This window comes from Pseudopodoces humilis, chromosome 16 (assembly GCF_049639895.1).
Source record: "Pseudopodoces humilis isolate 2021_Gansu_Grassland_sample_001 chromosome 16, ASM4963989v1, whole genome shotgun sequence".
NCBI classification, from domain to species: domain Eukaryota; kingdom Metazoa; phylum Chordata; class Aves; order Passeriformes; family Paridae; genus Pseudopodoces; species Pseudopodoces humilis.
This window is the reverse complement of record NC_142215.1, coordinates 14,798,552-14,821,209: the sequence shown is the minus strand read 5'-3', so window position 1 is coordinate 14,821,209 and position 22,658 is coordinate 14,798,552. Positions and strand designations below refer to the sequence as shown.

The 22,658-nt window shown below is 37.5% G+C and overlaps 1 protein-coding gene across 9 annotated transcripts in view; it reads right to left on the bottom strand.

Annotated features, from left to right (window-relative positions):
* TJP1 (tight junction protein 1) overlaps window positions 1–22,658 on the bottom strand; it is a 159,291-nt gene that overhangs the window by 17,872 nt on the left and 118,761 nt on the right. For all 9 annotated transcript variants that reach the window (XM_088062906.1, XM_088062907.1, XM_088062908.1 and 6 more), the window contains 16 exons: window positions 19,109–19,233; window positions 18,783–18,885; window positions 17,102–17,381; window positions 16,475–16,578; window positions 15,412–15,580; window positions 14,909–15,053; window positions 9,101–9,237; window positions 6,594–6,699; window positions 5,621–5,771; window positions 4,973–5,081; window positions 4,117–4,336; window positions 3,550–3,734; window positions 3,321–3,416; window positions 2,819–2,901; window positions 1,615–1,825; window positions 935–1,035 (listed from right to left, as the gene is read on the bottom strand). In XM_088062906.1, coding sequence (XP_087919032.1) covers window positions 935–1,035; window positions 1,615–1,825; window positions 2,819–2,901; window positions 3,321–3,416; window positions 3,550–3,734; window positions 4,117–4,336; window positions 4,973–5,081; window positions 5,621–5,771; window positions 6,594–6,699; window positions 9,101–9,237; window positions 14,909–15,053; window positions 15,412–15,580; window positions 16,475–16,578; window positions 17,102–17,381; window positions 18,783–18,885; window positions 19,109–19,233 — 2,325 coding nt within the window. The remainder of the gene's footprint in view (window positions 1–934; window positions 1,036–1,614; window positions 1,826–2,818; window positions 2,902–3,320; window positions 3,417–3,549; window positions 3,735–4,116; window positions 4,337–4,972; window positions 5,082–5,620; window positions 5,772–6,593; window positions 6,700–9,100; window positions 9,238–14,908; window positions 15,054–15,411; window positions 15,581–16,474; window positions 16,579–17,101; window positions 17,382–18,782; window positions 18,886–19,108; window positions 19,234–22,658) is intronic.

The window sequence follows — 22,658 nt, the reverse complement described above, 5'->3', positions numbered from 1 at the left end:
AAACAAAATTAGGGTACACGTTTATTGAAATACCTTTTAAAGAACACCCTTCTCTTGCAATGTAGAATGTGGGAGTTTTATCAAATCCAGTATTATTATCATCATCACAGGGGACAAGAAATCAGGTTTCCATCATTGAATATGTTAAGCTTAGACCTAAAAGACTTATCTGCAGCCTAGCTCTTTGAATCATTTTACTAAGGGACCAGATGACTGTCAGTGTAAGGGAGCAAGGGACAGTGCAGTGTCCACAGAGACCAAAGTGCTTGCAAAAATACAGAACTGCACTTTAAAATGGTATTATGCTTTCGGAATCATCACTTTGCAGGTACATATAAGGAGCTAGGGTCTAATCCAGATCTAATTAAGAAACCCATAGCAATAGCTGATCCATCATTTGCTTACTTTTAGTTGGCGCGAGACTTGATAATAGTTCTTCAAGAGGATGGATCTAATGTGCATAGAGTAACATGCAGCTCAAGAAGGCAAGTGGAGTTTTAGTGGGGAACATAGAATACTAACTTGTGGTTTCACATGTGTTTTCTCACAACTGTTCTTAGAAAGAACATGAATATGCCACTTGATTTTATAATAATGAAAAACTCATTCCATCATCAGGCAATCCTAGCCCCGAGTACCCATGCAGTGAAATTCCCAGATGTTCTTTGACGAAAACCCATCCAATCCCTGCAAAATCTTCACAGCATTAATATATCCTCCAGTTAACAATGCCAGTGAGGAAATGCTCCCCTACTACACTGCTACATGCATAAGGACAAATGTACAGCTCTCATTAACAGAGTAAGTGCTCTAATGTAGAGAGAAATCAGCTTTAAGCAGCTCACACAGCCAGGAGGCATTACTGCTTTAGATCTTCACAGAAAACCTCTCATGAACACTGTTTTGCCATTTCCCCCCAAACATTATTTCTTACCTTTCCTTCTGAAACCCACACTAGCTGGTTCTGTTGTTGCTGAATTGCTTCCTTAAGAGCTCCATACCATCCTTCATTCATTGAATTCAAGTTAATGGTAGCTAGAAGTACAGCAGATTAGTTTGATTTATGATTTCTGCAGAACTACAGGAATACTACTGTACTATACTATACTACTATACTATACTATACTACTATACCATGAGTAATAACAGCAATATAAACTGGTAGGTTAAAACTATGAGATTTCAATAGTAATGTAAACATTAGTATCCAAGCAACCTTAAGGCCTGATGTGGTTTGGGACATGGAAATTAGCACAGGAAATGCTAAATTAACAGTAGCTTAGAATAAAGAGAGGCCTGAGTTTAGCCAGACTAAAACAATAAAGTTACATCATTTTCCTATTTATTCAAGTTTTGATTCTGGCTGATGATCCTGCAAAGCCACAAGATCTATTAGAAATGTCATTTTGATGTTTCAGATTGCTTCACATTTGTGCAGTCATGTGCAAATGATGCACACACCAATTAACTACTGGTTATTGAATGGGGAAGCCTGAACAAGTCCATCACTGCTTGACCTGCTCCATTTGCAGAAAATTCTGGAGGTAGAAGCTTTTCTCATCTTGCCTCCCCTTCTCTGTCAGAAAGTCTAATCCAGTCTGTCTAATTACTTACTTGTGAAGAGATGGTGATTATTTTTGCGGAGCTTGTGAGCTCTTTCATACAGCTTTCTGGCACTTTTTCGTGATTCTGGGCACAACCTCATTCTCATGGTCTTTACTCCCTGCTTAGAATCAGGATTTAGGAACACTACAATTGGATACCACTGGGCATAATTCAGACGGTCCACTGCATTGGGAGTGACATCTAATAAAGCATGTTTGTCCTGTAGACAAAAAGGACAGAGGCAAGAAAGTGAATCATTTGTGTCCTACATGAAAATTTTCAAACATACTTCACAAACTGATTTTGTATTACTTTTACAGAATTCATTGTTTCAAAGTATTGACATAAATCCCTCTCCTATTTTAATAAAAACCAAACCAATTCCAATACCAGCCTAAATAGGCATATACATTTTCAACTGTAGGACCACTGTATAACTCTAAGATTTTTTACATTTAATTATATTTTTTTAAAATTTTCCTCAAAGTAAGCAGATGCTGAAATAAGCAGTTCCCTGTCAGCATTCTGTAAATAGGATAAAACCAAAAACTGAAACACAAGACATTACAAACTTTTATCTTCCTTTTTACCAAAAAATCCCCAACACTGCGAATGCAGAACTTGGCCAGCTTTCATTCAATGCAATCAAGCACACAGCATGAAGCATACTGACTTTGCTGCTATAATAGCTTTTTTCCCCTCTCATACTTCAGCATCTGAAACTCTTCCAGTTTATTTTTAAGTAAAGAAATAAACAGGTAAGCCTCATATAATGCACTAACAGTAGAGGTTTTAAGTATATTAAGGAAGGGAGGTGGAAGAACCTTTTCCTAGTCCTCACATGAAAGAATTATGTCAAGTGATCTATTTGTACACCCAGGTACAGCAACAGACAACTCCACACAAAGTAACCATCTCTAGCTATAATGTCACACCATGGCTTTAAATGAAAGAGGAAACAGCTTAAAAGAGCCTTAATGGAGAGAGGACAACAGCCTCTGGAACAAGGCCTAGAAGTACATCCAGGCTGAAGTTATTAATATGGAGAAGAAGGGTGGTGGGGTTTCTCTTACTAACCAACAGAGTGATGAGAAAGGTATTTTTAAAGCAAACACAGTAAGTTACCATTCTACATTTAAAACACCTGACACTACCTCATGTTATCAGTTTTACTTTTCTTGTGTTACAAGTCCAGTGACAGTAGAAGACTTACTCTATCGATTATCTGCTTTATAGTGTGGAGACGAATAATGCCAGAACTACGTTGGTCAGTACCAGCATCTCTTGGTTCACTTTCTGGTAAAGAGGACACAGTAAAAATCTGCTGTAAATTTACAACATATTCTACATTCCCTTATTAAGATAAAACAAACCATTTCATAGCTCAAGCTGTCAATTCAGCTTGAAGACACTTCTGATTACACATCATATATCAAAGTCTACCCACCATTATGGCCATAAAAATCATAACTTTACAAAAGCACTTAGAAACAGGATAAGGTACAGAATTTAAATGAAATTTGAGGAGCTATAAATAGAACTAATATTTCTTCAGAGATTTATCAGTAGCACTGTAATACAAGCATTTACATTTAGTCTGTTCCTTTACATTGTCAACGTCTTGTTAAATACGCTAACTAAAGAAATAATGTGGAAACAATTTAACCAAAAAAACCCTATTTCCTAACTGCAGAAAAACCTGATCTCACACTTACTTGCAATTTGAAAGATATCTGGTTCTTCTCTAGCAAGTTTCTCCCGTGCAACATCAGCTATTGGACCAAAAATGGTTACAGGTCTGAGAAACCCAGCTAGAATTGAAGGAAAAAGAAAAGTCAATATATATTGTTTGCTTAAACCAAATGCAAGATATGCTTAACTACATTGGCTTTTCCAAATCAAACCACACAAACCTGTAATGTGCAGTTAAGAGTACAGCCATACCTTCCCGAAGAACAACTCTTTCATAGGCAGGAAACTTCGTCTGAACAGGTTGGGCAGAAAGATCTTCTCTACTTTTCCGGAGATTTCTTTTTGAGCTTCGTAAGCCTCGGAATCTCCAAAAGTCTGCTCGATCTCCTCCTGCTGTCTTTGGAAGTGTGTACTGTACACTAGCCAGCTGCTCAGCTCTGAGGTGACAACAAATCCCAGTTACCAAGAAGTCAGCTTCTGAAGTAATGCCTGACTAACAAGCTTATGCTCTCAAAAAATCTCTGCCACTGGCTGAGCCAAGATTTTGTTGTATTATGAACTACAAGACAACTACTAAGCCTGGTATCACATTTTTAAAACTTATTATATCCTTGTCTCTTGTATTGACAAGAAACTTTATTCAAGGACTGTGCAAAGTCAAAAGCAAATCCACAGATATTTTAATTCAGTATGTTTTACAATTTGTCGCTTTTTCTAACTGAACCAATTTTATAAATCTGAAAGGAAGTCCAGTCATTCATTATACAGCATTTAAAACTGTGGGTTTGACCCAGCAATTCAACTACTGCAGAATCGTACCTGTTTTTGTTAGGTATGATACCTCTTTCCACTTCCTTATGATTCTTCCCAATTCGAATGGCCAGCCAAGAGCCCAGTTTGCCATTGTACAGAGTGTCCACCACCCGGAACACTTCACCTTTATTGAAACTTAGTCCATAAGGAGATTCCTTCTCATATTCAAAATGAGTTCTGATATAGAAAGAATCCCCTACATCAGACTCAACAATGCGACGATAAACTGAAAGAAGGAAAAAAACCCCCAAAATATCAAGTGTTACATTACTTCAAGTGATGTTATAATGCTCACAAGAATTACACAAAGCAATGCCTCACCTTAATTCTCCTTGTTCTAAACGTACATTACTTCAAGAAGCCTTAATGTCTCACAGATGATCTATTTTAAGCAGCGTAACTATTTATAGTAAACTCTCCTAACATAAATTCAACTTCTATAGTCAAAAATTTGAGCCTAGTGCGAGCTTACTTCATTTGCCCCAGGAGGAATTAATCTTGGGAGAAGTTTGTATGTACAAACACATCAGCATAATCACTCATTTTCAATGGCATCACTACAACTGACTCTTCTACTTCCTCTAAGGATAATGCCAAGACATTACTTAGGTGATAGGGGTTATTTCTGAAGAGGATTTTTTTTTTTTTGGATTTTGTTTGCTCGTTTAGGGGGTGTGTGTGTGTGCATACTGGCACACCATCAGTCTCTATTCCATTTGTAGTGGCCACCTACCCCAAAGCCAAAAGGACTCAATAGTGTAAAGTGCCAATTTCCTGCAAGCCAGCAGTTAGTTGTTGTTCACTGGACTCTAATGCTGTTCTAAGCAATCTACTACATCACTTCCAATACACAAATATTTACCGTCTTTTTTCTTCTGTGCCAAAATGGTTACTTCTTCGCCTTTAGGAAGATCAAGCAAAAAAAGGACAGCTTCTTCTCTGATGATATTTGTGAAATCTACATTATTTACCTGGTATCAATGAAGCAATCAGTTTGATTTAGCATATGACATTATTACAGAGATATAATTATACAATAGAAAATCTGAATCTATTGCTATGATTTTTTTCTTACTCAATTTCATACATACCAAGTGCATGTATTTCAAAATGCATCTTGTACCTCTAAATAGTCACACTTTATTTCTCCATAAAAGCACAGTTTCCAGCATACTAGGTAGCTGTTCATGTTATACCCATTATGGAACACCTATATATATCAGTATATATATATATATCAGTAGCCCACAAAGCACTCTGACAACTTAGTCACCCAGCATGAAATCAAACAACTTTATCAACTGAATTTGTCTACAACATTTAATGTAAAAACCTTACTAAACTTCTAGCAACAGTACAGTAAAAAGAGATTTTTCTCCTAGTAAGTTATCTAATAAATACACATGGAATAAACTGCGTATGAACTAGAAGGGCAAAATACTCAATCCTACAGAAAGAAAATCTACTTTGGCACAACAAAATATTTGTAATGTTAACAGTTTTGACATACCCTGAGAATCTGGTCTCCTTCCTCTAATCCTTCTTTTGCTGCAGGGCTGTCTTCCAGAACACCAGCTACAAATATGCCAACATCATTGCCACCTGCTAGTCGCAAGCCCACACTATCTCCTTTTCTGAATTTTACCAGTTTCATGCTTGGCCTAGAAATTTAGAAAATATCCTACTTACTTGTGTAACAGCATAAAACATCCTGGTAAATTTGAAACATGCAAAGAAATAATCTGCTTGTTAGTCAATTAGTGGCTATTTTGCTATACATACCCTTAACTGCTTATCAGCTGCAGCATTACAACATGCTCACTAGCAGCACTCTAAAAACCCACCTGCATGTACATGTTTAGTATGCCTTGTTTGTCTTACACTCAGTGTTTATGTGAGACACTGACACTCTCTTCCAAAAACATTCTTCCTTTTAAAGAGCTGTGCTGGCATACAGATCTATTTTGGCTCTGAAGAGATCAAAATGAATTTGCGGTCAAACCAAACTAGAATCAATTCTCATGTACACTAATGTCCATAAAGGAGATCCCAGCTGAAGTAGACTTATTTCCATGCTGGGACATGGCACATTTCTGCAGTAACCTTTATTCACTGCTCTCCAATCACTATGAAAGGTAAAGAATATACTACAGTAACTTTCCTCTCTTTGGAGATGGAGACAGGAAAGGAGGAGTGAGAGTGCCCAGGGAGAGACAAACCCAGCAAATCCTTTTCACCTGTTGATTATTCTAAGGACTAATTTCCATAGAAATTAATAGATTTTAAAATGGTATATTACACAGTGTAAGTGCCAACAAGGCTCAGGAATAAATCTCACGTCTTAATCATTTGTAAACAGAAGGGTCAGGACAGGATACTGGACATGATATCAGAGCACAGATAGAAGTTACTGACCACCCTGGACAAAATTTTGGTTTGCTTAAGGACCAGGCAGGTTCAAATAGAGTTCAGAGATACATTACCGAAGCATTCCATCTTCATGGGTTGAATTGGGTAAAGGACCATCAGATGGACTGACTGGTAAATCCACATCTGGCTGACCTCCTTGTGCATACACTGGCTTTGGTTCTATTAAAATACCAAAGATTTCCAATGTCCATTTGGTCATTTTAAGATGAAAATGTGAAGTTTAACTTAGTTAATGACTTCTTCAGTAGCCTTCCCTCCATACCACTTAGACTCACTTCAAAGTAAAATACTAGAAAACTTACAACAGAAGACATTCTCATCATGCCACTTAGAGCAGTGTGGTTACTGGCCTAATTAGTACTTTACTAATTGTAAAGATTCCCAAACTTTCTTTGCACTTCATCAAGTACTTTGTACACTGCAAAAGGACGAGAACTAGAAGGTTCCATGCTCCCAAGACCACTTTCAATCCTTCTGTTTCTAACCTTGATTTCTCTTCCCTAACTTCTTCATTTTTCATTGGTTCTCTTCACTCAAGAATTCAATTTTTGAAATGAAAATAGCATAAATCTTCAATCTAATATACACGCCTTGAGGTCCAGCTGGTGGTCCTTGGGGCTATATGCACTTACTATGACTTTGCTGTAGAGCTTCTCTGGAGTTCCTGTGAGGAAACTGCCACTGCAGGCTTCCCTCAGCAGTGAGCACTGCTCTTCTCGGATAAAGGCTTGGCAGTGTTATAAGAATTTCTATGTAAGGCTCGTTTTTGCACACTGGAAAAATTTTGATTTCAAACAAGGCTGACTTCAAACTAGTCTAATATTCCTGATATTACAACTGCACCATCTTCCTTTTAAATCATAGAACAGACTAGTTTGAAATTGGGAATTTCAGGCAACAGTTGGGTAATTATGCCTTTTTCTAACTCTGGTCCTTCCCATACAGTAGCACAATATTTTTCTTTAAGTGTATAATTAACCTTTCCTAGGCTAAGCATCTGATGATCCCTCCCAACAAATAATTTCCTCCCACCCTTCTTTGACACAATCAGCTATGACAGTCATCTTGCCCTTGCCTTTAGTCTAAGCAGCAAACCATCACAGATTCTTCCAACCACTTCTCTAACATTTTTATTACAGTCTTGGAAGGATCCTCATTTCCCTAGAGCTTTCATGAGGCTGTTAAAGGATTATGCCCTTTGCTACACTTTTTTTTCTTGGGCAAGCGAACTGTATCTGCAGACATTAATTTAAATATTAGCTTTATGTACTGGCCTACAGCTCCTCCCACCTAAACTAAGTATTTCCATGTGTCTCTTCCCATTCATGTAAGAATAGAACATTTCTCCTTCCCCACCAACCAACAAAACCCCCACACTATTTATCACTCATTTGCTAGCCCCTCAGACCAATTATCAGTACATTATTTTGGATTAAGAACCATCTTAAGGGTCACTGATCTGGCTTGATTGGTATTGTGCCAATTATTAATCTTCAGTATCTTACAGAAATGCAGAATTCAACTTTCTAATCTCACTATCACATCCTTTTCCAACTTGGCAAATATAAACTACTTCATTTGCCTCTCTTCATAGCACTCCTGTAAGAGGTCACTTCTTATGACCATCTTTGTAATAATGGCTGCTGCATCACAAAACCTACTGTTCTTATTTTCAAGATCTTTCAGAGTCTATCAACATCATAACTCTTCCAGTTCTTCACTAATCTACTGACTACTACATGCAGAAGTGTCACTGCTCATCCCTTAGGTCCTCAAATATTTTCAAGCTTGAATGTGCTCTCTCTCACTTTCAGCCCAGCCTTTCAGTAACAACTCCCTCTAAACCATCTGCACAGCTCCTTTCTCCACTTGTAACTTCACTGAAGTGCCTCATTGTGCAAACAAAAATCTTGTAAGTGCCAGTCTGCCCAGAACAGTGTCCTGTAGCATCTTTTGTTTGTTTGTTTGTTTTTATTTTTTACACCATCTGGCTTTTATCTGCTGCCATTTAGTTTATCCTTCCCTTTTGGGAAAAGGAATGAGATTTTGTTCTGGTTTGATTAGCTGTACTGCATTTGTTAAGCTCCCTTCTTGGTCCATGACTGTAGTTAAGTGCTACATGAACAAAGCATTTGGGAGTGTTTTGAGTTGTATCTTGGGAACAGTAGCTCTAAACAGGCTTAATTACATCATTGTTACAGACTGCTACAGTAACCTATAAGAACACATTCACTATTGAACACTCAGAAATGATGAATTTTAACCTTGCCTGAGAAATCAGTACAAAACTACAACCGTCACTTACAACTACAATCCTAAGCATGGAAATCTGACTCCCATATAAAGACAGACCCCACAACTTAGGTTTTCAGGACCAAAACTCTTAAGATATAAATGGGATTATGGTTACAAAGACTATTTGTATTCAAAAATAAAAATAATTAGGACTTGGTTTGTTTTAAGACTTGAAAGTAATTCCACAAATATGCAAGAGCATTAAGTCTTTACTGGTCATCCATTCTTAATGACATGCACAATTAATATATTTTAATATTTTTACCTGGGAGTGGTGGAGTTTGTTTTTCAGTTCTTTCAACTGTCACCTCTTCCACAGTTTTAGAAATATCATCTGCATTCTTTACAGGTGTAGAGACAGCTCCTGGTTTAGTTATTCTCTCATCTTCTCTGCTTCGATGACTATATTAGAGAAAAAAATTCCACTCTGCATACAGAACTGCTTCTATGATCTCAGTCTATTAAGACTAAAGGATAAATACTTTCATTCATCAAGTTTAGGGTAAGCTATCACCATTACTATTGAGGAAGGTTTTGTTCTCAGACTATCACATTATTAACAGTTTTTACCATTTATAAATTCTCGTGTTCTGTCCCCAATAGCACATTCACAAAGGAGTTCCCTAGGTATGGCAGTTTAGAGAGCAGCAGACACAGACTCCTCTCTGCTTCAAACACAAGTCACACACACCTGCTGTATATTGATAGATATATAAGGAATAGAGAAGCAAAGGGAAGAAAGGAAGAAAATCCACTACAATGTTCTTTTCCTCACCCCTTCCTATAGAAATAATGGATTTTTAGACTTAGTTCTTAGGTTTTGCTGTGACCAAGCTAAATTATCTGCTCCTTTGTCAGCTGTCCTGAAACACAAGTGCTGCTGGTGTGGCACTTTTTATCTTTGCAAAGTCCTGCCAAGGCCCGCAGAAATATGTTCCTCATTTCTCATCTCCTCAGAGATAAGGCCTTCAATCCACAGCTTTGACAACAGGGGAGTGCTTCTCACCCTCACATTTTAGTCAAAAGACAATTTGTTGCTTCTTATGCATTTCTTATGCACACTTTGAGTGCAAATTTGAGTGAAGTAATTTAGGACAATTAAAGTAACTTCTTGTTTTCAAATGATGAAAGCAAGGAAAATTCTACAGAAGGTAACTTCTATTCCTTGAGCTCAAAAAGTCAGGTATTCTTATATTGTTGTATTGAGATAGAGCTACCAGTTGTACCACAACAGAACTGAACATGTGCTGCATGTTGAAATGTTAACCACTATGCTGCTATCTGATGAACACTGAATAATTTAATAGGGTTGGAACAGATGAATATTAATAATGAGCTAGAAAAATAAAGTTTTCTTCCTGGGAGTTGGCAAATAAGCAAGGATTTAATATATATTAACTATTTGAATATTTGAAATATGACAGACACAAATAGCAACCTTTCATATAACACCAGACTGACTTGCCAAAAGTGGGGAAAAAGGTATTTTCTCAAGGATAACAAGGGCTTGGTCAGTAGATGCAAGCCCATTTGCTCTCATAAAGGAGAGATCTGTACTGGAGGGAAAAAAGAGAGAAGTTCTGCTCTACCAACAGCTAGGTGGTGCTACTGGGCAATAATGAGCATCACTGCCCATAAAGCACAAATGGATCAAATTCCCATCATCGGGGTTAAGATTGTTAAAATCCTAATCAGAAATAATGCTCCAAGAAATGGAAATATCACTTCAGAAAACAGATCCCAGCAAGTCTTCTCATCCAAGACATATAGTAAAGAATAAAAGAAATCACAAAAATCAGAACACAAATAGAATGTGCTTTCCTGAAGCAAAACAAAGTTTTGATATATAAGAAACAAAGCTTAGCTATTCAGTCAAGACCTACTACAACTTCTCAGTGCATTCCTCTGCCAGTTTTAAAACCATGTGCCCAAAGGCAGCCGAACAGAATACAGAAAAGTACTCCAGTCACCACAACAAACTGTGAAGAGAAGCACTTTTGCATTATAAACAATCATCTTATTTTAAGTCATTGATAAAAACAAGCACAGTAGTTTAATTTTTAAAATCCCTCTTTATGCCTCTTTTGATCCAGATAAAGTCCCTTTTGGAGACTCCCACAGCTAATTAAAAGGATGCTAAAACCACTATGTGTAAGAAAGTGAACAGCAAGCATTTATCCTTCTACTTCATTCCCAAACATCACAGATAGATGTTTTCCTATTCCTCTTTGGAATTTCCAGTTTAGGTGCATAAAGCTAGACAGTATCAGACTAAAACATGACTGGACTGGTCGTTCCCTTGAAAATAGTTCCCGGCTTGTTAAAAACAGATACATATATTTAGCTATTTAAATGCATGATAGGTGTCCTTAAAACAAAAAAAAAGTTCTGTAGTGTTGTAAGCTGCAAGCAATTCCATTCCCCAGAGATTTCTGGATAATGAGCACTAGTTAATAAGATACATTTCCCCATGAGGCCTCTCTACCTGTTTCCAAGCATCTCCTAATATTTGAAAGGAGCATTATTCCTAAGCAAGAATATCTGTTTTGCTCTAAAAAATAAGGCAAAAAAATACTATAGTTACTACACAAAGACAAAATTCATTTTACATTTCCTCTACACAGTCTAAACCCAGCGCAATTTTATGCTGCCTTGATTCCTGCACAAATCAAGAGAATGCAAGTGTGGAAGCTCTCAAGAACAATAACTAAAATACAGACACTGAGGACACAGCACAAAATAGTCAGGTGAGTATCTGAAGCAACAGGCTCCTGGGCTGCTGCTATGTGTGCAGGCAAATAGACCCTGCCAACTTAAAAGCCTGCAAAAGGTCAGGTCTACTCTACCTAAGACGTGAAAGTTTAAATGAGAAAAAGCTGATAGAACAAAAAAGAAACACTAGAAAAGCAAGGGAGTAGATTTTTTTTTCCTTGACTCTGCTTAAACTGTCCAGTAAGCTCTGAATATTACACATTACAGGATGATAAAGGAAACAACTTGATGCCACCACTGGTTCTAGGTGAGGGAAACTTGTTAAAAACTGACAGCTGCACTTCCCAAGAGACAGAAGTGTTGTTCACTGTGTGCACTGTGACACTATTGTTTAACATCTGTGCCGTGTCAGGGCCCCCTTTACCTCACTTCCTCTCCCTGACACTTTTTCAAAGTGTGTTTAACAGAAACAATTTTAAATTACAAAATACAATCAGTGACATGTTAGTGCTATTACTGCAGAATAAGAGATGACCTGCAACACACAATGTTTGTCTCTACAGAAAATTATGGAAAATATGAACATGCAGGATCTTTCAAAATGTATTTTTAGCATATCTCAAACCCTTTAGCATAAGAATGGTAAGAGCAAAATAGCACCTTCCTAAAGACATTCAAAATAGAGCTGATTTTTATCTTACATTCTAATTTTTCAGCTTGTTTTGAAAATGGACACAATAACCAATCTCTTGTGCTACATATAAATTGACAATGGTATTATAGTAGTCAGCCTCATCCTCCCACAAATAATGATGATCTCCACAGTGATTTCTTCAAACTACCACATCTTTCTTGCTGAGGTTAAAGTGTTAAACACATCAGAGGATGTTCTTGCTATTCCAATACCAGTGTGAGGAAGTCAGCATAGGAGACAGAGTTCCTAAGCAGGGGTTCATTCAATTAGTAAAGGGCAGCCCAGAGATACCATCTGGCAGGTTTGGCAGCACCTGGCTTTAAATGCCAGTCTTTAGGATGGGTCACACCAAAAGCTTACCCAGCTCAGCAGCTTCTTAGTGCCAGCAGTAAGACCAGATAGCTAAGGATGGATGTGTGAAACTTGTCCTGAGGTACTCTCCAGCTTAGGTGCAGAGACTTTGCTCATTCTAACATTTTAAGTACAACTCTTCATAGGTTATATAGAAAGCACAATTAGCCCTTTCTGTTACTAGGAAAAATGCTTTAGAATTTGAGTTTTTAGAAGACTGTTCAAGAGACATCTACGAACTTTCTATAGACTAAAGAAAACTAAAGCTCTATTTAATGCTTTGACAGAATAATCAAACACCAATTCTTATGGAAACCCTATATCCAGGAACACTGCAAGCAGCATGATGCACATCCCAGTGAGGAATACTGAAACACTGAACATTGGACAGCATTGAAGACCCTGCCAGACCCCAAAGCAATACTAAGGCAGCTCTGTTAGCAGATTTCTGTACTCTGGTGCACAGGCAGAAATGTCAGTCTGTACTTAAGCTTGTATGAAAGGACTAAGAGGATTCCCCTGGAACTTCCCTCCTCATTAACATACAAACACTTGGCAGAACAGTATCTAAATAAAGACTCATTATCATCAATACATTTTTAACATCCTCCTTGAGCTTAGCTGGAAGACTTTTTGCACATTTTTTCCTCAGCCCTTTCTCAAGCCTTTTTCTTCCTCCAGATTTTCCACCAAACTCAAAAAAGAATAAGTAGTTAACAACAAATTTGATCTTACAGTAGATTTAAACTTACACAAACAACCATTACAAAGAGAAGTTGCTCTCAACATGTTTTTCTTTACATGGCTCAGGGCCCAGATTTTCTGATCTTGAAAGGGACATGTTGCACAGGAAGTCAAGCCATGCCAAAGTAGCTCTTGCTCATAAAGAAGATATAACGGATGCATTCAGAGTTGAGATAACTTCAAAGTTCTCTCTCAGGGAGGATTTGATTCTTCCAACAGTTTGGTCTACAGGAAGTGACCATCTACCTAAACCACTGCAGTAGGACAGGAAAGCACTAACACTAAGCTAAGTCAGTCACAGTTCTGATAGATTTTCTTTTTTTGCTCCTCCCTCCAGCAAGCCCTATCAGACTGCACTAGAAATGCATGTCAAGACATACAGTTTTGAAATATAACAGATCTCACAACCTTCACAATCAAAATCCTGCCTCTGGGACCCTGCTTTTAAGTTTTTTCCGTGAATGCAGCTCCTGCTTGAAAACAAGCTTTCATGCTTTGTGGTCCCTCTGAACAATGTACACGAAAGAGAAGCAAAAATATCTGTAACCCATAACCCCAAGCAGGTGTACATGCAGGTACAACCTCTTCTGCAGCTGTATTGACCTTTAAAAGCCTCTAAGAGCCTTGAAGGTCTGTTATTTTCCCCTTGGGCAAGCCAATTTTATTAATAAGCAATCAGGCATATCTTTAATGAAATGGCCAGTTGCAAGTTGTTTTTTCAGAGTTTTTAAACAGAATCTAAAAACCTTCAGATAGAGGCTCTGAATCTGGAATTTGCACAGATCAATTGTAATTACTGTTCTATCATATTATGAGCAGTCACAAGAGAAACTTTTCTTTTTCAAACATTTAGTAGAATTTGAAATCCAACACTGAAACGCTATTTCAAGAAATTAGAATGTCTATTTTCAGACCGTGGAAATGCAAAACTGGGCAGATTTGTAATTCAGGACTAAAGTTTCATATGGCAGAAGAAAAAATTCTAAACCATACAGTACATTACTTGTCTCTGAATTCATATAAAATTAAAACTCACATATTGAAGAATTATGATCAATGCTCTTTTACCAAGTTCAAATATTAAAATGTAGAGTGCAAAAGTTAAATCTGCTGTGCAATACACCTCATTCTGTAGGAATTAAATGTATTCAGAGACATAATGCCTATGCCTAAAGAAAGCAAAATATCAAGAAGTATACCCAGACTGAACATGCAACAGGAACTGTGCTACAGGTCATCTCAAATCTCCTCACAGCTAACTGCTTTCCAAAACCAAAATGCAACTACACATTATTCAGTAACACATATTGCTATCAAACTTACATTGTCATTCATACAACCATGCTCTATGATTATGTTTAAAAAAGATGTAACAATAAATAAAGGTTTGGTTTCTCCTCAAGTCTAAAGTATTTGGATCATTATTATCTGCATCTCTTGAGACAAAGAATGTCATATTACTGCCTCCATGGCTCTGCTTCACATTTGTTACACCATTTAAATCCAAGCACTCCTACAACTTATATGTTACATTAAATAGTTGATTTAAAAATAATACAACGCTGCCATCACCTGCCGTTGCTGGGCTGCTGTGGAGAATGTCTGGAATGGTCTGAAGGCTCTGACCTCTGGTCAGGAGATCGTGAACGACTGCGGCGGGGCCTGTCATGTGATCGGTTGGAATGATCTGATGCCAGCGACTGAATTTCTGAAATGTCTGTTAAATAAAAGTTGTTTTTCATGAAATGACTGTAATTTAAATGGTGGCATGACCTGCTTAAATGGGAATAAGCTTTTGCAGAGAATTTTTATGAAGATGTTAAATCTATGCTTATTATTACACAAAAATCAAATTTAATATTCCTGAAAGAACAGCCACAAGAATAGGGACTGTGTCTTTTTCTTTACAGTTTTTGAAGGTGTGGATTTCAATCACATTCAAACAAAAATTTACCCACATTACAATCTTACTCCTAACTCTTCTCCTTCCCACCCTCTCATCCCACTTAGGTATTCCTCATCTTGACAACACAGGGAGTTTTTTCCTCTTTAGAAATCAAGTTTTTTATACTCACCATCTCTTTCTGAAGCATTAGCAGAATGAATACTGTCAGAAAGATCAGGGACATTCAACAGTGTGGCTCGTTCATCTCGCTGAACAACCATCTTCAATTTGCCTTTTGACCTTTCTATTAATGTTTTGGCATCTGCTAAGGACATATTTTCTGTCACTGTGCCATTTATCTGGAATAGAGCAGGAGAAAAGAACAGATATAAACTTAATAAAAAAACCCCAATGAATCTCCAGCATAAAGAATGGTGTTCTGTCTGATGATATTTAGAAATAGTTAAAAAATCAAATTACCATAACACAATGGAAGACCATTAGGCTCATCCAAAATATTGCATAATAAAGAAAATTATTTTCAGTTTTCAAAGTCAAAGCTTCTAGCACTAATAGAAAACTTGTAAAAGATTAGTTATGTTTTTTGAACCAGCACTGCTATACACAACTGAGCTAAGAATGGTCCATTTATTTGCACCAACACATTCACAGCATTACCTTGAAACAAAAATTGTTAGTATAAATTAAAAAATCATCGAATGACCTCATTTGGAAAGGACCTCAAAGACCATCCAGTTCCAACCACCTTGCTATGGGCAGGGACACCTCCCACTAGACCAGGATGCTTAAAGCCCCATCCACTTGCCTTGGATACTGCTGGGGGTGGGGCATAAAAAATTAACCCCTGGATATATTTATTTGTAAAAAAAACCCCAACCAAACAAAAAAAATTACCTGAAGGCAAGTATTAATGTTCCACAACATTTTACTTATAACTAAGTAAAGCTTCATACTTTTTCAAATAATCTTTATAATGTATTTACAGTGGGCATTACTTGTCTGAATAACAAACACTTAAGGAACAATACCAAAAAGATGTCGTAGTTTTCCTTTCCTTAGGGAAGTAGATTCATATTAAACTTGATCTTGGTAATGAAAAGTGACACACCTTCTATTAACTATAATCATGTTACTGATCTTTGTTCTTTGTTCAATCATGTTACTGCCAGTTCTAGGCAGAGTTGTATCAGTGAGTTTTGCCTTTGAACAACCACCACCACCATATACTGTACCTTCAGTACAACATCTCCTTCCTGGATATTGCCATCTCTTGCTGCCAGGCTATCCTGTGATATTTCTTTCACAAATATGTGACTTGCCAACCGCAGACCATACTCTGTATAATAAAAGAGAAAACTGATGAAGTTAGAGTAGAAAGGAGGGAGGTATCTGGAGATTCACAGACTGCTTTATACAGTATTTACACAGGCAACACAAAGAGCTGTAGCAGAATATGTTATAGCTTCACCATTATATCAATCTTTTTCTAACATTGCCTATAATCAGAACTGCTGTTCAACAGCTTCCCTTAGATGCTATCTACAAATTTCCCTCTTCCAAACAAGACACCCACTGAAGACTCAGCTAAAGTGTAGGTATGTAGCTGCTGACTACCAGATGTTGGCTGCAGTTGGGATTTGTTTACACTATATAATACTTTACCCTTAACTAAGCACACAGATTTTGGAATATGAAATACAATAGCACTGTATAAGTTTTGAGCCAGCTACTGGTAAAATGGGAAAACTGGAAACAGCACAGTTCATTCGGCCCACACAGCCTTTAACCCAACACCGAGTGAAGCAGCTGGCCTTTAAACACCAGCAAAAGTTTTAGCAAGAGATGTACACACAAGTTACCTTCATTTTTCCTGGATTTTACCAGAGTGACTTTGGTGGGCTTTGCAGGCTGGCTGGAGGTGACAGACCTCCTGTCTGACCTCGGAGACAAGCTCCTCTCCCTGCTCGCACTGCGATCTCTGACCCAGCTCTTCTCGTGCCTCCTGCTGGCACTGGGACCACCACGGCTGCTCCTTGGATCCCGGATTTCCTCATCGTAGCTGTCATCCTCGTTTTCAGACACTGGATCAGGGTCTGGTCGAGTCACTGGAATCTGAATTTTCTTCATCCTTCGGATAGTCTACAACCCAACAGCAGATATCAGCCTCTGGCTGTGTAATGCTAATGGTGCTACTAAACGTCAGAAGCCAAGCTAATCCCAGCATTCAAAACATGCAGATGCATTTGTGGATGCTCTGAATGGTTGCATCTGCATTATAAAATTAGATCAAATTAATACACGAGACCAATAAATACAGATTATTAGAAACCTGTTTTTACAGTTATTTTAGTCTTTTTCAATGTTTTCGTACAAGTGGCAAAAGGGTAAAAATCAATAGACTTTGTAGCACAACACAATATTCTGTCTTCAGAATGTCTTCTGTCTTGAATGCCCTCTTTGCTTAAAACCACAAAATCAGTTACTGGCACTGCTAAAACCCTTTCTTTGCTAACATGTAATCTAGTGTATACTCAGTATGCTCTTGACAGTAATTCTCCTCAACTTTGAAGTCTCCCAGTCTTCCAAAGAAATGTTTATGCAAGACACAGGAAGGGGAGCAGTCATTCTGGAAATTCAAAGTTGGTTTGTACAACTTAGCTGGTTCCACAATATGAGCCAGGCCTTGCTCAGAGATTTCCTTGCTATGCATTACAGAACCAAACCAAGTCCTACCATAAAGTTTTCATTAATTACTTTTTTAAAAAATATAGATCTACACACCAAATATTTAACACACTGAAAGCCCTGCACAGCTTGCCACACATTGCTTTCTGTAAGCTTTGAAGAACTGCTGTCAAATCTACAAACGCGGAACATTACACTTTTTTTGCAACTGCATTAAAGCACACAAATGCACTAAAAATCTGTCAGCAGAAAAGCTTTTCTACAAGCCCCAGAAGTCTGTTTTCATTAAGAAACTTCTAAACATTGTGCATTTTTGGTGCTATTTTTCTGTAACATAACCCCCAAACTTCTACAGAAAGCTGGATTACCCTTTGGTGATGACCTGTTCTGTTCTGCAAAAGTTCAAATACCAACCACTTAGAATAAGCCTACAAAATTATAGGAATTAAGTTAATTATACTTTATTTTGGCAAACTGTTTACTGAACACAAAAAGAACTGTGTTAGTGCCTGAACAGCTTGTCCTTTAGCATACGCCAGCCTTTGAAAAACTCAGTAAAAGTGCATCCAACAAAGCTGACTTGCCACAATTTGGCAATCTGAGAAGAACTTTACCATAAAGAAAAGGAGTCTGAATTATCCCATGCTACACTATGCAATCATCATCATTCACATTTCAAAAAACATTCTGAGTGATCCACTTGATAAACATGCCATGATTATCACTTAAACCTGAAACATCACACAGGTGTTATTCAAGTACCTTGCATCATGCCCATATTTTATAGCAGACATTACATTATTGTACTTTTATTCCATAATGATGGAACTTTAAATCTTCAAGACATTCACTTACAATTTTGGCATTCTTCCCACTTTTCCTCAGCTGCTGAACAGCAAATGCATGCTCGACATTATCCATTGAAACTCCATTAACCATTGCAACACGGTCATTTTCTCTACATGAAAAACATCACAATGTACAGTATAAATACCTTATGCCAAGAAGAAAATATTGGTGAATAAGTGCCCCTATAGAGCAAAGTGCCTGTATTACAAACCTACTACACCAACAGTTACAGACAGACAACTTGAGCCCAAAGCAATCAGGAGGTTAAGCTACTACGGACAAAGATGAATGAATGCCCCTGAATCAGAACCCAGGTATAGTTTGGCACTTACTGTAGCAGTCCTTCTGCTGGGCCTCCTTTCAGCACATCAGAAATAACTATTGATGTCTCACCACTCTGAAAGTGAGGATTATCTCTTCCTCCAGATATTGCAATACCAAATCCAAATCCAGGGGCCTAGAATGTAACAAAAGAAATATTTTTACTTTCCAATATCTAATGGTCACAATTTGCATTCCCATGCCAAACACAAAAAGGTCCCATGAGATGAATACAAGTTTTTGAAAGAAAAGCAGGATCAATGAACCAATCAATGCTATGCAATCCAGTAACAGGGGATAGATTAAAAATAAACACTTTCAGAAGGCAGAGGTTTTTGGAGTAACTACTCAGTCTCGTCCAAGAGACTAGAGTTCTCATTTGGATTATGATGGCCTAGATCTCAGGTGGTCATCAGCAAGACCTCAGTCTTCAGTAAGCACAACAAAGCAATAAGCGCAATAAGCACAATAAACACAACCATTCCACTGAGCTGCAACTCTAACTCAAACCCTTGTATCATTTCCTGCAACACTTTTTTTGAGTTTTCCCATGATGGTATTTACCCAACTCGACCTCACTTTGCTCAGGAACTGACAGGATTGCTGCACACAGTAGTATGACTGCAGGCTCAGTTCTTACAAATAATACCAAAATCACTTGTACCATTAAATACATCAAAACCTTGTCAGCACTTGCAAATCATCTGCATCTTAACAAAAGTAATTTGCTTCAATCTTTTCCCTCTAGGGTGACCTGCCACTACAGCAAGGTCAATGCCTCTGAAAAGTTATTCCTGTTAGATATTTCAAGATACAACAATGATGCTTACATTTCTGCCTGGAAGCAGCGAGGGTGGGATATAAGCTTTCTAAATATAACTGATCTGCAAACCATCTAGCTCTTTCATCACTGCCCAGAAAACATTTTGAGGATATTACTATTTAAATGCTGTCTTTTACTCAAGAATTTATTCTGCAATTTTCAACTATGCAAAATGCAGTCACTGGATGGAAAAGATCAGGTTTGGGTCAATCTCACTCCTCTATTTCAGAGAGCACATGCTTTGTGCTGGCAGACTTCACTTTCTCTTTTCCAGACTTTTTAACAAACATGACCCAGCTTTAGCAGAGAGTTTCATAACCCAAGAGTGACAGCAGAGGCAACATGGCAGTCTGCATCTGGCTGCAAGACACATGACATTCAGTTTTTTGGACATCAATTACTGCCCAAAACCTACTTGTTTCCTATTTCCTCCCAAAACAGAGGTTATAAAAAGATGTTTCAGTTTTGCCTGTGAGGAGTGAATAGGAACAGCATTAAAATACAGATTTGGAGATTCCGTGTTCAGAAATGGAGTTGAGTAGTTGGTCCATGCTGTTGCCAGGAAGGAAGTCGGTCTAAGTGTGGGGGACTAGGAAAAGGCACACCTTACTGCTTCTTTTATATCCATTTTAATTCATTAGAGGATGAATGGACTTCTTTTCAAAATACCTCCCAGACAGATCAACCAGAAATCATGGCTGGGATGCAAGAATTAAGTGAAACTTGGTGCCATGAAGGAGGATCTCAAATGTCTATTCGTGACCAGAGCTGAGGGGCTTTTTCAGTTTTATTTTTTCAAGTCAAAGAGAATATATAATAGCCTACACAAAAACATCACTAAAACCCCTATCAAAACATAATATTTCCCCTCTCATGACACTCCTGCTTTTAGTTTTCCATTATTTTAACAACCATAACTTAGTTTGCACCGTATTTGGGTGGGGAAGGAAGGGGAGAAAAGAGACAATACCAAAGACATTTATGTCAAATTTAATTTAAATATTCTCTATCTTTCATTCACCATAAATAAAAATATTTTTTAAATTCTCCACTCATGGTAAGAAATACAAAAATCAAGCTAAGGGGGGCAGAAACTCACTGCAAATCTTATCTTGCTGCTTGCCATACTACGTTTTAAAAGTGTATATGCAAATCAAATCACCAGTATGGTGATGACTACGTTTCATATTTTAATGCTCTCTTCCGGAAGCCCTGAAACAATGCAGTCTCATATACAGACAACACTTAAAAGGCCCTACGAGTCAGATACAGAGTTTCTAATAAGATAAATCAAGGTCTTCAGAAACATTCCAAAGTCAAGAATGAAATCCTAAATTCTTCTGAAAATTTAAAAGGTCACAAAAAACCTTCCAGTAAAAAACAGCCTACCTACTTTCCATTTTATCCTGCTGCCTACCATCATCTTGAGAGACAACTGATTATCAGAACTGCTCTCTGAAAACTGAGCCTAGCTCCTAGACATGTCTGGAAATAGCAAGATGTCGATCACTACAGATCATAGTATTCAGTATACGTAGTAATCGTATACAGATTATACATATGTTTTATTATTATATGTTTTAAGTAAAACAGCATTTTAAAAAAATATCCTTGTATCAGAACTTCACCTGTCACTCAGTCATAACAGTAATTCAGCCACTACAACAAAAAGTATTCAGATGTTGCAGAAAAAACACAAAAAAAAGAGCTGTACTATTCAACTTTCTCACAGTAATGCAGTGTGGGACAGTCAAAAAGGTAGGTACATACCTGGTTTCTGTGTTTTGGGGGAAGGACACACATCTCCCACAGAGCTTAGTTCCAGTAGGAACTAAGTAGGAAACAAACCCAGGTGATAAACAAAGTGCATGATTCCTCCCTCAAGTACTTTGCAATTAAGTATCAGAAGATCGCTCAATAAAAGGTAACTGTAGCTACCTGATCAGCTTTAACTGAGTTTGAGACCGTTAAGCTTAACTCACAATTAAGAGTTAAGTAGCAGTCTCTTAAGAGTTAAGTAGAAGTCCAGTCCAGGAAGCTGGAAGGGTGGTAAAGAAAGGCAACAAAACCTCTTGGTGAGAAATTCTAGCCTCTACTTCTCAGAAAACTTTCTAATGAGTCTTTTGACAGTAGTGCTGGAGTTCAGCAGTAAACCCTCTTCCCAGTGTTAAGGGTAATTCTAACCACATATTTGTTTCATATTAGCACAAGGGGTTTGGTTTTGTTATCTGGCAGATGGAAATAACTGTTTTTAACTGACTAAATTAATGCTATTGAAGTTATTAACAGTACGTATCATCAGCTTTCAACACCTAAGTAAGAGCTACTTAATCAGGTAACAAAACAGTCATACCAGAAGAGTTGGCAGAATTTTGGCACATAAAAGATCATAACTGAAATTATAATTACACTTATACTTTCACATCATGCTATAAAAGAACCTCTGACTATGCTGCAAGTCCAACCAAAAATGAGATCTCTGGTTCCTTCCAATTATTTAAAATTTTGTTCAACAGAACACCATATAAGTAACAGCATTTCATTATTTCTTTGTGCATGGACTAAACATCTCACTTCTGGTGTCACTGAAATTACTGCTCCGATTGACCAGGAAAAGGTGCCAAGGGAAAGTGAGCTATCACCAAGCCTACGAGCCAACCTTATATTACTATGGCATTTTTTGTTTGACTAAAGCAGTACTTATTTAATCAGGAATATAAGTAAAAAACTTGAAGTTT